Genomic DNA, 14,802 nt, shown 5'->3' with positions numbered 1-14,802 from the left:
TTTCTAGAACATAACGATACATAAACAAATGTATAACTTTTTATCATTTGTCTTACCTCATGTGTTCAAAAAGGGTCTGGTCTCTAATGTGTTAAAAGGTGATTGAAACATAAACAACATTTTAAAGCTAGAAATCAACATTAACAGCAACAATATTACCCATATCATAGGAATCGTTTAAAAATAAAGTTTTTAATTGGTAGGAAATTACATTTAAATGCTACACACAATATAAGCCACATTCCAAAAAAGTTGGGACAATGTGTAAAATAGATCAAAAATAAAAAAAAAAACATAATGTAATATAATGTAATGATTTTCATAGATTTTCCATTAATTCATATTTTATTACAACATATTGAGATATTTTGCCATTTCATGATTAAATATAAACTAATGTAGTACTAGATGGCAGCATCTCAAAACAGCTCAGATGGGGCAACAAAAAGCTGGAAATGATAGTATTACTAATTAAACACAGCTACAATAGGGGCAATTTGCAACTACCTCACATGACTGCTTGTAAACAGAGCAGAGATCCTGCTATCATCGTATGATATTTGCTGGGTTTATGTACACAAAAACGTCATAATTATCCATGCACACCTTCCACCCTGTTTATTCCTAAAACAGAATGAAACAGACTGCCTTAAAAACGAATGTAAATATTTGTATTATTGTATGTCTCTAAATAAATCAGTCCTCATAAAACTTCCACATAAGAGGGCAACACTAAACGACTGTAAACTGAGTGTTAAACTCTAGAGGGAGCTATAGCTCTAGCTAAAAATAGAAGTACAATAATGAGTTTTACTTATAAAGCAAAATAAGCACACCTGTATAATTTTGCTTTTTTCTACAGCAAACAGGTTTTAGGTTGTAATGTTAGTAGCAATTGAGCTACTGTTTGCCGACTGGTTGGTGAGCTGATGCAGTCGAAGCATGTTTACATGCACAAGCTGTATAACTGGAATTTAAAATATTACAAATTATATCTGCATTGCTGAAACATATCATATTGCTCTGTATTGAGATAGGTATTACATATTTTAATATAAAATGATCAAACATTTATAAATTCTGATTTTACTCAGTTGAATCTTATGAACCCAGTTATTTTGTACTCACTTTAAGTGGGTATTCTCCTCTCTAGAGAATCTCTGGCCTGGCATCGCTAGTTTTCACGGGTGTTTAGTTCTGGCATGTTCTCATAAAAAACATGTTTCTGGAGAGCAGGCAGGTGAGTCAGTGTAATTTGTGAACCTGTGTCACAGTCAGTACTATTAAAGCCACAACACCTTAAAGGCTCCAGCCCTGTAGTGTGAACAGCACAATTAGTAAAGGCTAAAAACAGTTGTGCAGTGTGAAGCACGTGGAGATCTTTAATTCTAAACAACTGTTAACCTATTAACATGCCTTGACCAGATATGGGCTAAATATACAAAACCCTTGTTCTCTGAAGTAAATTAAATTATTTACACTGTGAAATTTTGAGAGCCTTGAAATCTTCTACAGAACACTTAGAAACGCTGCCTGTTTTCTCTCTACTTTACAAAATAATTCCAGATCAGTAACAGGAATCAACACGAATTTTTTATGTTTGATAATAGATGTAAAAATTAGACAAACATAACAAAACTAAAGGTTTGGAGGCCATGGACTGTTTTATTTGTATTCAGGATTTTTATTGATTTAAAAACGAAGTTCAGGAAAGAGCCAATTTTATGGTTTTATTCATTATATTTTGACAAGTGCAGATTTACTTGACTATTTTTCTATACTTTCTATTACAGTTACAATTATGATTTTATGTAAAGTCCATTATCAAATATGAACCCTTTTTTATTATGTAATGCTTGAATAGAAATCCTCAAGATTTAGGGGTGTAATGTCAGGCAGAAAATTGACAGAAATTGTAGCCTGTTAAGGGGTTTAGTCTGTTGCCATTGCCATTTCTTTTCTACTGGCTTTTGGCACAATCTATTTGCATACTGGGTGTCTAAGACCTCCAGTTATAGACACTCACTATCAGTGTGTAGCGATTACTTACCTCTATTTTTTAAAGACCTCACACCAGAATGGGTCCAAGGTTTGGTTAAAAAGGAATACCAATGCAGTCAGAGGTGGTTACTCCTGAGTAGGTGTTAGCAGGTTCTGTGCCTCCCTTTGGTGGATAGAGGCAGCTTGGTCCCATGCCAGGCCATAATAGAGAAAGGTTTTGTGTCTTTATTGTGCTGTTGTAAATGGTTGATCATGGATAATCAATAATTCAAAAAAATAAATAAATAATAAAACACGCAGAGATCCCATGGTTTGATGGTTTTTATTTAAATCATGAGCAAGGTGCAAAACTGTCCAGATTTGTGCACAATTTGTCTAAAAACTGTGTGAATAGTTAAAAAAAGAACAGTTTTAAATAGCTGCAGGAATAACATGCACAAAATAAAATATTAGTGTTTCATGAAAATTAAATTAAATATAATAATGGTAATTTCTAAAGGCCCCTCTACACATTTTGGTTAGCATGAATCTAACAGTGTTGTTTGTCCCTTTATTGGCTCCTCAGTTTATGTAAAATATGCTTTTTACTTCACTTGTCAGTAAATGCATATGGCCCTAATATTAATATTAAGCAAATATCACAAAACAACATTCATCTATATATTGTCATAATGGTTATTTTTTGCAAAACTATAAACTATATACACAATATAAAAAGGAAAACAGATGGAACAGTTACATTCACAGACATTCATAAAATTATACTGTAAATGATAGTGTTGACTGCAAAAACACTATTTCAACTAAGAAAATAATCATATGTTTCTAAATCAACAAATAGTACTGCCTTACTAATGATTTTTCATAATAAACAAAAAGTTCAAGAAATCCAGAAAACACACAAAAAATCCAATGCAATTAATACACAATAAGTTGCTTGCAGCTTCACAAGTTTTCATGAAGAGAACACCTCTTCAACTGTCAATTAGGGGGTTGTGTGTTCAGGGGATTGTTCAAAAGATTGTTACTGAGTGCTGATCAAGAAAGATGCCCACATATTTGCTTCTGGCCATTTTCCTCTTTTTTCACAGTTTTGTTCAAATAAAAAAAGCAATTTAAAAATAGTAAAGTTGCCTTAAATGTTTAAATGCTTAAAATCTTTAAGCAAAGTGTGTAAGATCAATGACATTGTGGTTGCGATCTGCTTACCACAAAAACAAACTGCTTAACAATAAACAAACTTGCATGTTGTGTAGTCGTTTATAACCATTCAATAATTTACCTAAAGCGGTAAAAGGAAATCCTAACACCTTCATTAAAATAAAACTGACATGCCAAAAGTCATGGGAGAGAAATTAGATCATGTAGTTCCTATCTAATTGGCTTGTAGCTATACACCCAAGTAATAAGCTCACTACTTTGAAACTAAGGTCAGAAACTTTAGAGGTCTAAAGTGCTGCCACTACGATCGGAATATTGCTGATTCGAATCCCAGTCATGCAGCTTGCCATCAGCTGCCAAAGGCCAGAGAGAGCAAAATTGGCCTTGCTTTCTCTGTGTGGGTAGATGGTGCTCTTTCCCCTTACTACTCCAAAGGGTGATGTCGATTAGCACGAGTCATCTGTGAGCTGATATATCAGAACTGAGTCGCTGCGCTTGTCTTCCGAGTGCGCTGTGATGCTACTCGGCAATGTTACATCAGCCGCAGTTCAAAAAGAGCTGAGATGGCTGACTTCACATGTGTTGGAGGAGGCATGTGCTAACCTTTACCCTTGTGTTGTAACATCATTTGTGATGGAAGATATACAGCTGAGTAGCAGCTGAATGGGTGGGACAATTGGCCTAGCCTAATTGGGAGAAAACGTGTAAAAATGTTAAATAAGTCTAAAAAAAAAAAAGAAACCAAGGTCAGTCAGGTTGTTCCACCACATGTAAAGCTGTGCATCACAGTAAAATGTTTCTGATTATTCTGGCTGATTACAGATTTTTGTATTAAGCATTATTTTTGTTTTTTAATTCAGCTACAGTAGCACTTACTACCACCTACTTTCCTATGTGTTTAGTGGACTACTGGTACAGATTGGATGGACAGTAAAAAAAAGCAACAAAAAAATGTCACTTGATGTCATTTGGTGAAATTAAATTCAAGATCAAGACTAAGACACCCATATTTACCATACTTGTGCTAGAAGCACAGATGAAATGCAGCTGCCGCCTTTAACATAGTGACCTATAGTGAGCACATGTTCCTGGACTGGTGGGCAGCCATCGCTGCAACACCTGGGGAAAAGTGAGGGTTAAGGACCTAGGAGGTCACCACTGGCCCTAATCACTGACGCCCAACATGGGGCCTAAATCCAAGACCCTGGAATCAAGTGCGTTTTCTCACTAGCTTTTTTTTCTGGACTTGGCAGCGTCTGCTCCACAGGTTTGGCTCAAAATGCAATCTGATTGTCTGACTTACAAGTGGAAAAGTGACACATGGAATTACTTAATCATTCTATCGGAGGATAAAAGTTCTTGTGCGTAAATATAAACCAATGATAGTAAGCCCCTCCCTCAAAAGATATACTTAGCTAGCAAAGCTAACAGAAAATGTAACTCTGCAAAAGCAAAGCCTTCAAAAATAATCTAAGCCTGTCCATGTTCTCCTCCACAATAACGTCAGTTGATACTACTGCACCTAATCAGAAAAAAGGGTCTCTAACTTCAAGCCATGCGATAGATGTAATCAACGCTCTACTTTTTTCTCATTTTAATGAAGGAGGGCAATTTGACAAAGTAGATTCAGTGCTCAATCTATTATAATGGCTATATAAAGCAGCAGGTATAACTGTGACTAGTTACAGCATTAGTTATTACCCTTTATAATATGATACTGTTGAGTATGGAAAACAGTTCTTAAATTAAACATTAGCACATTAGCATTGTAATACTTAATTACAAAGCATAACTGAACATGTATTGTTAGACAATATTCTCTAAATGAACAGCTTAATTATAAATGTGTATGTATAGCAGCTGGCTATTTTATGGTGTCCCTATAGCTACTTTTATACATCAGGAAAATTCATTAACAGCACTGGAATTATCAGCAGATACCTTTGGCTTTCAGCTCGTCTTGCACTCGTTTCAGGTAGTCAGGATCTGGATAACCGTAGCTGGGAAAAGAGAAAAAAAACAGTTATCTATTAAACACACAGACAGACTTGTGACTTTAAGACCAAAAATCATCAGTAACCAGGGCTGCCAACTCCTGCACATTAGTTGCACATTAGTCTATACTTTTACCTAACATTTGCCATTAGTGAAAAATGTAGTGATTCCTTGTTTGCCCACAATTTGTTTTTTTGTCATGGCCAAGCTGAATACAAACACTGGACTGAATTTTACAAAAAATAAATTGCATTGAAATCACATACATAACCTTTAATTAAACTTTCTACAGTATCCAGTACTGAAAAAAATACTAAGGGCTCTATCTCACACCCTGCGCAAGGCACATTACAATGCTCATTGCTAACTTACATCCTATCAACAGTGTATTTTCACGCCTTGCGCCTGTGTTGTTTAAATAGCGATGGAGTTTTCGAATATATCAACGTCGATGGCCGTGGTGGTCTGGAAGTGAGGTGTGTTCAGGTAAATTTCTGGTGTATTGATATCTTGACAGTGGAAAACACAGGTGCACCACTGCATAATTTAAACCCTGATAACAGTCAAACTTATTACAAATTAAAATAACAAGCAGGTCAGTTTCCTCTGCTGAGAAGCCCAGCGCACCTGGCTCTTAAATGGAATGGCAAGTGACCTGCTGTCCGGTTAATTTCACATTACGCCCAATGCCTTTTGTGCGTTTCGAGCTGCGCAAGGTGTATTTTTTTGCTTTCTCGTGATACCAAGTACACACCAAACATGCCCTAAATCAAGTAGCACGGCTGCAAGATTCATTATTCATGGCTCTTCTATAGATTGTTAAAATAGGGCCCTAAGACTTTAAAGAAGGTCTTGCCAAAAATAGCTACAGTCTACAGTCTTTACTTTGCATTTAATAAATCATTTAACACACCAACTCAGTCTATATAGAACGCTGTCAAGGCGTTCTATCAGGAGAACACAGACAAGACAAAGGAGCTGATAGTGGACATGAAGAGGGAGAGGAGACCACATCAGCCACTGTTCATCCTGGATCTTGAAGTGGAGAGGGTGAACAGTTTTAAATATGTGGGCATCCACATCAGTGAGGACTTCACTTGGACATTGAACACCACACAGCTGGTTAAAAAGGCTCAACAGCGGCTGTACTTCCTGAGGATGCTGAGGAAGTTCAGGATGTCTCCCAAGATACTCTGCAACTTCTACAGCTGTGTCATTGAGAGCCTTTTGACCAACTGTATCACTGTGTGGTACGGCAACACTACTGTGACGGACCGTACACGCCTGCAGAGAGTGGTAAAGACTGCAGAGAAGATCATCAGGACTCCACTGCCCTCTCTGCAGAGCATCTACCACCAGAGAGTCCTCAGGAGAGCTGCCTCCATCCTCAAAGACTCTACCCACCCCCAGCATGGACTGTTCACTCTTCTGCCTTCAGGCCGGAGGTACAGAAGTGTGAAATGCAAAACCACCAGGCTAAAGAACTCCTTCTTCCCCACTGCTACCAGACTCTTGAACCTACCTCAGAAATAACCATTCACATTACTCTCTACACGTTTACATGTCAAGGACATTTCTCAGAGGCACATGCTCACTTTACTGCAAAAGTTTATAATTGCACTACTGAACTTTTTGCACTTTTTTCATATTCCACTGCTGTAGATAACATGTACTTACTTGTAAATAATATCTATACCCCATTACTGTTTTCATGTATATATTTCCATCCTGGATGTAAATTTAACACCAAATTGTTATTCATATTTAGTTAGTTTATTTCTTTCTTTATTGTATATTTTCTATTTTTATCTTTATGCGGCATACTTAGCGAGGGGCAAAGAAAGAATTTCATTGTACGAGGAAACTTACTGTGCACATGACTCTTTGAATCCTGAATCTGAGATATACGTATGCTTTTTTTTTTACTTCTCATCTTCTAACCATTTTTGATAGTGCTTGATAACACACTTGCATTAATAGTATAACAAATTTTAACAGATTTTTTAAATTAATTAATGTTCTGCCTTGTTCGCCTGGATCTTTCTGTGTGTTTGTACGGATTCTTGTGTAACAACTAACATGTGGGATGTATTTTTACTATTTAAGACTACATTCTACAGTACCTATAAGAAGAAACTATGTAGATGATGCATTTAAAAATGAGATATTAGAATGACTTATACAGTATATGAAATAATAAATAAAATATGAGACCTGCCTCTGTATATAAACTTACCCAGTTGGCCCACCAGTGCGAGATGTCTTATGATGAATGTCATTCCAGGTCACCACATTGCTCCTGCCAGTGGTGGATGAGATCCCAATGGTGAAGATGAGCCTTTGGTCAAAGGCTTGCTTAAGGAGACTACAAACTTTCTTCCCCTCTTTGGAGTCTGGCAGGTAGGCTGTGCGAGCTGCACCATCGTATGGTTTACCTGGATTTGGGTGCTCATCCTACACAAGCAAAAGTAAACAAGATACAGTCATATGAAAAAGTTTGGGCACCCCTATTAATCTTAATCATTTTTAGTTCTAAATATTTGGGTGTTTGCAACAGCCATTTCAGTTTGATATATCTAATAACTGATGAACACAGTAATATTTCAGGATTGAAATGAGGTTTATTGTACAGAAACACACATCACAAAAATTACAGTGACTTTTAAATATAAACAGATACAGTCATATAAAAAGGTTTGGAAACGCCTATTAATCTTAATCATTTTTAGTTCTAAATATTTGGGTGTTTGCAACAGCCATTTCAGTTTGATATATCTAATAACTGATGGACACAGTAATATTTCAGGATTGAAATGAGGTTTATTGTACTAACAGAAAATGTGCAATATGCATTAAACCAAAATTTGACCGGTGCAAAAGTATGGGCACCCTTATCATTTTATTGATTCGAATACTCCTAACTATTTTTACTGACTTCCTTTTCTCATGATTGGATACACCTGGCTATGATGTTTAAAGCTCAATGAGGTTAACAAACCAATTTTGTGCTTCAGTAATTCAGTAAAAAGTAGTTAGGAGTATTCAAATCAATAAAATGATAAGGGTGTCCATACTTTTGCACCGGTCAAATTTTGGTTTTAATGAATATTGCACATTTTCTGTTAATACAATATCAAACTGAAATGGCTGTTGCAAACACCCAAATATTTAGAACTAAAAATGATTAAGATTAATAGGCGTTTCCAAACCTTTTTATATGACTGTATCTGTTTATATTTAAAAGTCACTGTTATTTTTGTGATGTGTGTGTGACTTCCATATTATAAGCTGTATAATATGTATATATAAATTCATATATGTGTGTGAAGCATTAACTGCAGAGTTCTGAACATGACAGTACCCCGTTTTTTTAGGAATCTTGGCAGCAGCTTTTCTGCAAGTTTTAATGACAAACTACAGGCAAGACATAAAAAGACACTTACTGTATAACAACTACATTAAATGATAAGTGTATGTTAATTAATCTGAGCATTTGGCCTACCAAATTAAAACATAATTGGATGCAAGCAAAACTTTGTGGAGGGTATTTTTACGGTTTGTGCAGAATCAGACTTAGCACTTGAAAAGATTAAGATACATTGTCGGGCTCTCATCGTCTGTGTTTTAGAACACATGCATGTAGTTCATGAAAGACCTTTTACGGGCAGCACACATGCATCTGCTTCCTCACAAGCAGGGCTATGTAATATGACATAAAATGGCCGCTGCATGAGTTTCGGCTCGCCAGGTTTTGACTCTCGTTGGCCGGGAGAGACGACAGATCCTCCACCCAGCCCTCACAAGCCAATAGGAACGTTCAGATTTTCAATGATGTAGTGGAGTAAAAAATTTGATGTTTGAATTTATATTTCCTTTTAGGGGTGTGACGAGATGTCGTGGTACGAGATCTCGCGAGATTAACGTGACGATATTTCTCGTCAAGCTTTAACCTGTCTCGCAGGGAAAAAAATAGTTTAGTGTGGACCTTTTAAGCGGGATCTGGCAACACAGCAGGAGTGCAAGTCCGGGGGAAGGGGGAGGGGGAGATACGTCCTGTCATTACTAGCCCACCGCGCTCCGCAAAACCAGCAAGCTGATTGGCTGTTTCTCCTGAGAGAAAATTTATTTGGGGCATTCATTTGGCGCCCCCTGTAGTGCAGCGCCCCTATGCACTTCAAGCATAGTCTTAATATGACTGGTTGTGGTTTGCACTTATTGTTTGCACTATATAAGACCTAGATAAGTTTTATTTTAATTTTTTATTCTTATTCTTATTTCTATTTCTTATAAAATGTGTGAGAGAAACCAGTCTGTTAAGTTTGCATTTTATGATATTGTCAAATAAAACTCTAGTTTTCAAGCCTTTTTTCTTTTTTTTTTTGAAGTTTTCTTTAAAATGTTATTTTTAAATCTCGTCTCGTTCTCGTGAACCCAGTATCGTGTCTCGTCTCGTCTCGTGATATTACCGTCTCGTCACACCCCTATTTCCTTTGTTACTGTCCAATAAGACAATGAAGAAAAAGTCTCCTTATTTTTTGTCATTTAAAATTTGTTCCAAATATTATGAGAAAATTTAAATGTGAATCCAAAATCGTGAATTGAATCGAATCATGAGCAGAGTGCATCATTACAATACAAATCAAATTCGATAAACAAAATTCCATTTTGCTAAAAGAAATTGAACAAATTAAAACCAAAATAAATAAAAAAAAACAGAATCTTGGGGCCCTGCTAAAATCATACAAAATCTAAAACAGTGGGATAAGCATTCCAGAAAAATGATAATAAAGGAGAATATTCCTGAACTGTGTAATACAAAGGAACAGCATTCTAGGTACCCTCTAATACTTCTTTCATTATTTGACAAGCCTTTTTTTGAGGGAACATATAAAGCGTACTCACCCCCTGTGTGCCATCTGGGATGTAATAATGAATGACAATGGTTCCGTAGCGTTCATAGCCTGGTAGGAAGGATGGCTCCACTGTGATTCGCATACTGCCTCCGTCAGGTTGGGTGCCTTTTAAAGCACCGTATATCACTCCGCATGTGGGACAAACTGGCTTAATTTCGAACGCCCTCTTCAAGCAGTCTCTACAGAAGGTGTGCTTACATTTGTCCAGAGTTTTACTTTTGGACTTATCCAACGTATCCAAACAAATACAACAAATTTCCTCTTTGTCGTTTGGTTGATTTTGCTGCACCGGTGGGCTGGATGCGGAGGCACGGGCAGTGCCCACCTGACTGATTTGAGAGTATTTTTGAGAATACCTTTTAGGAGAGCTGCGTAAAGACTGCTCAAAACCTTCTAGGCTAAGGAAGCTCCCGGTGAGCTGATATATCTGTCTATTATGTGAATTGCACGTCACTAGCAGCTCTGGAAACGTGTCCAACACCTGCATTTGACTTGTGTTTAACTGACAAGCCTTAGTTTCCAGTCCTGTGGCAATCTTCTGGTAGAATGTAATAAAGCGCTCTCTGGTGAACTGAGCATGAACATTGCCCTGTTCTCCTGGATACAGTGAACGAAAATGTACACGCCTGTTTTTATCAATAGAAACTCCAGTTTTTTTCATGCTGTCAAGTTTCTGAGAATGTTTCTTGCTGATGTAATCCATAACAAGAGGATCAACGTCGACAGGTTCTGCTGGTGGAATGGGAGTGGCCGGTCGTCTGCGTGAGCTGTCTTGATTCACAGGATTTATTTCTGTACGTCCCACACTTTGGCTTTTCCCCTTCTGCAATCTTGATAAGCTCTTGTGAAGATCCTCTATCCTCATGTAACGTCCTGTAACCACCATAGCTGAACCTCTGGGTTTTGCGCTTAAGCACAACTTTTTTATTTCTGCTTCCACACTCTTTCGATCCGCAAATTCTTTTAGGTTAATGACAAGTTCTACTTCATTAAATACCTGAAAATAAAAAAATTAATATTAAAGTAGTGAAAATGAAATACTGTGTTGTAGAACCATGTAAACTCTCAAACTTCTAATTTTTTATATTATTTTACAACAATGCATTTGAGGAGAAGTGTAATTGGATAGAGAAAAGTCCAGGTACCGTATTTTTCAGACTAGAAAGTGCACTTTATGGGTGATGCTTTAATTTTCTCAAAAATCGACAGTGCGCCTTTTAATCTGGTGCTACTCTCTAGACTAGGGCTGGGGCGACGCGTCGACATAATCGACGTCATCGATTACGAAAATACATCGATTTGCATAACGCGCGTCGGCGCGTCGTAAACATGGCGGTGCCTGTGGAGAGCATGGACTCCGGAGAGCGATCTCCAGCTACAAAAAAACGCCAGCGGGCATCTAAAGTTTGGGAGCATTTCACGCAAAAGGGCAACAATGTGGTCCTCTGCCATATGTGCAAAATGGGGATGGTCTATCACAGTAGCACAACTGCTATGCAGGAGAACTTGAAGCGCAAACATCCAGGAGCACTATGTCAACAGAGTCACACAGTAAGTTACCGTTTACATCAGGGTCTCCGCGGGTGTCCTTAAAAAGACTTAAGGCTGTCTACCAAAGGTTTTAAACCTGCCACAGGCAGAAATTATACAGTTTTGGTTTATATTTGTGCATGGCATTTCGCAGTTTCCAGAAACAGTAGCATTATTCATAAGTTCAGGTGTTTAGCTAAGCTAGTTGCCTTAAGTTATTTTAGCTAGAGCCGTCGGCGCTGCGGTGTTACACCGTTTTCTGTCACCGTCGGAATTTTGTGACCAGTGCTCACGGTTATGAGCGTTCATTGGCAAAACAGAAGCTTTCTATACCTACACCTTACCCTCAGCCCTAAACTTAACTGTTTTGGCCAGTCGGGGTAAACATTAGAAACGAACACGTTTCGAATCGGCCAGTGCACCGGTCTGCTGAGAACTACTTGCCAGTGGTCACAAAATCTAGCGGTCACAGAAAACAGTGCAACACACGGAGGTGGTGTATGGGAGCTTATCCATTTTTAGCGTAATAGATCTAAACAAGGTGTTGTACATGTAAGTGATTATAAGTGTGGGGTTTGGTTTAGTAGGCTTGTGTTGTTGTTGTTGTTGTTATTATATATAAATATAGTAATTTATCGTTTGCTTTAAAACGTAAAATAATAGTTATTTAAATATGTTTCTCAATAAATAGATTAGTCGACTAATCGAAAAAAATAATCGTTAGAATAATCGTTTAAAAAATAATCGTTAGGGACAGCCCTACTCTAGACTACCCTATACCTTTACTACCCAATACTCCCTATACTACCCTATGCTCCCTTTACTACACATTACTCCCTATACTACCCCATACTTCATTATACTCTCTTTACTACCCAATACTACATATACTACATTATACTCCCTTTACTACCTAATACTACATATACTACATTATACTCCCTTTACTACCAAATAATACCTATACTACATTATACTCCCTTACTACTCTATACTCCCTATACTACATTATACTCCCTTTACTACCCAATACTCCCTATACTACCCTATGCTCCCTTTACTACACATTACTCCCTATACTACCCCATACTATATTATACTCTCTTTACTACCCAATACTACATATACATTATACTCTTTTTACTACCCAAAACTCCCTATACATTGTACTCCCTATACTACCCTATACTGCCTTTACTACACATTACTCCCTATACTACCCCATACTACAATATACTCTTTACTACCAATACTACATATATTACATTATACTTCCTTTACTACCCAATATTCCCTATACTACATTATACTCCCTTTACTACCCAATACTCCCCTATACTCCCTATACTATATTATACTATCTTTATAACCCAATACTCTCTATACTACCCTATACTACATTATGCTCCCTTTACTACCAAATACTTTCAATTCAATTAAATTCAATTTTATTTGTATAGCGCTTTTTACAACAAAGGTTGTCACAAAGCAACTTTACAGAGAAAAACAGGTCCACGCCTCTTATGAGCAGCACCACTTTCTATACTACATTATACTCCCTTCACTACCGAATACTCCCTATACTACATTATACTCCCTTTACTGCCCAATTGATGGATTGATGGATGGAGCAGTGGGTTTGGGGACAGGGAGGTAATGGAGGTTAATTTTTGTTTTCTTTTTTTCACTCTTTCTTTTTGGTTTCCTTCAACTATTACTTATTTCTTTAAATTATTGTGTTAAATAATTGCTTGATTTGTAGAAAATAAAATCACACACAGAATAGTGATTTATTATATGCTGACTATTAGCTTGAACTGAAAGTATAGTATCCCAAACTTGGCTAGCTAACCACTGTTTTTGGTGGGAAACTGATAATGCTGGTGATGAGTCATTTTGGGAGCTGAAGGAGTCGATTCCCACAGCCCAAAGTGAGTTGATTCATCTGACTCGTTAAATGAGTCGTGTCTCTGTGAGATAAGAGCGTTTACTGAGGGATTCAGAGTTTATAACTTAATAAAATCACAGTGAACACTGAACGCTGCTCTTTATTTCGCTCAATAGAAACAAGAGCAGACGACTTTACCCAGGAAGTTCATTTGGTTTTGAGCAAAATCACCCGAATACTGGTTTATTAGCTACTGTAACGAGTTAAAAACGACTCAGGACTCGTCTGAAGAAAGCTCTGAGGAGTTTATAAATCACACAGCAGCTGGTTAACAGTGAGTAAATCAGTAGTTAGCTGAAAAAAGACTAGTACTAGTGTAACAGAGGGTAGTCAGTAGTAGTTGTTGTAACAGTCAGTTAGTGTTAATGAACTGTAATAACAGTTATAATCATGTGTAAAATCTGTCTAACACACAGTCACTCAGACTCACCTCAGGTAACGCTGATAACGCCATGGTGTATCTATCGCGTTTCCAACCAAACACCGGAACACAGCGACCCTCTGGCCCGCCCTGCTGCTCCACACAGCCGCTCCTCAGGGTCCAAACCCGGGACACAGCGCGGTGAACCCGGCCTGTCTACCTCCAGAGAGTAAACTCAGAAAACCGATGAGCTCAGAGCAGCTTTAATACAGAATAAACACAGTCCGAGCTGCTCACACTCTTTACTTTCACTTTTAATAAAACAGGAAGAGGAGGGAGACACAGCGCATGCAGGCCACGCCCACACAGAGGGGCGGGGCCTCAGCCCCTTCTGTTGACCTGCACTGCAGATTCACCTTTTTTTGTAACTTCATGTATGGCTTATGTTTAAATGATATATTTTATCAATAGTCATTAATCCAGGTATTACTCTATTAGTTAACGTATTTTTGAATATCATACATTCTTATTTTATTTTTACATTTACTTTACTTATTTTGTATCACTACCTCTCTAATGCATTTTCTAATAAACTATATATATATAAATAAACTATATATGTTTCTATGATATATTTTAGCTATAAATTTCAGTCATTGAGAATTTTAGGTTTTCCTCACATACATCCTTATTTACTTTTTAATTTTTTACTTTTTGATTAAACATCCTTTTTTATCCCTATACCTCTAATGCACAACATGGGTCAAAAATGACCCGCATTCATTTTCTAATAAACTATATATATATATATGTTTCCATGATATATTTTAGCAATACATTTCAGTCATTGAGAATTTTAGGTATTCCTCAGATACATCCTTATTTCATTTAAT

The 14,802-nt window shown here is 37.1% G+C and overlaps 1 protein-coding gene across 1 annotated transcript; it reads right to left on the bottom strand.

The window, feature by feature from the left end:
- Positions 1 to 2,309: 2,309 nt before the first annotated feature.
- On the bottom strand, positions 2,310 to 14,242 carry si:dkey-3h3.3 (RING_Ubox and Deltex_C domain-containing protein). The gene is made up of 4 exons (XM_007250473.4): positions 13,979 to 14,242; positions 10,060 to 11,067; positions 7,394 to 7,611; positions 2,310 to 5,162 (listed from the first exon to the last, which is right to left on the bottom strand). Exons 1-4 carry the CDS (start codon positions 14,000 to 14,002, stop codon positions 5,093 to 5,095), a joined length of 1,320 nt encoding a protein of 439 aa, XP_007250535.3. The 5' UTR covers positions 14,003 to 14,242; the 3' UTR covers positions 2,310 to 5,092.
- Between the last annotated feature and the right edge of the window lie 560 nt (positions 14,243 to 14,802).

The sequence above is a fragment of the Astyanax mexicanus genome, chromosome 22, assembly GCF_023375975.1.
Source record: "Astyanax mexicanus isolate ESR-SI-001 chromosome 22, AstMex3_surface, whole genome shotgun sequence".
NCBI classification, from domain to species: Eukaryota; Metazoa; Chordata; class Actinopteri; order Characiformes; family Acestrorhamphidae; genus Astyanax; species Astyanax mexicanus.
This window is presented reverse-complemented; position numbering and strand designations above follow the sequence as displayed.

What these genes read in the sequence shown, in the direction of transcription:
- si:dkey-3h3.3 (XM_007250473.4), bottom strand. Translation starts at nt 14,002, where the DNA reads ATGGCGTTATCAGCGTTACCTGAG. An exon ending in CGTTATCAGCGTTACCTGAG is followed by an intron (nt 11,068 to 13,978) that starts GTGAGTCTGAGT and finishes TTTTATTTTCAG; the next exon opens with GTATTTAATGAAGTAGAACT. An exon ending in TCCCAGATGGCACACAGGGG is followed by an intron (nt 7,612 to 10,059) that starts GTGAGTACGCTT and finishes TTGCTTGTGTAG; the next exon opens with GATGAGCACCCAAATCCAGG.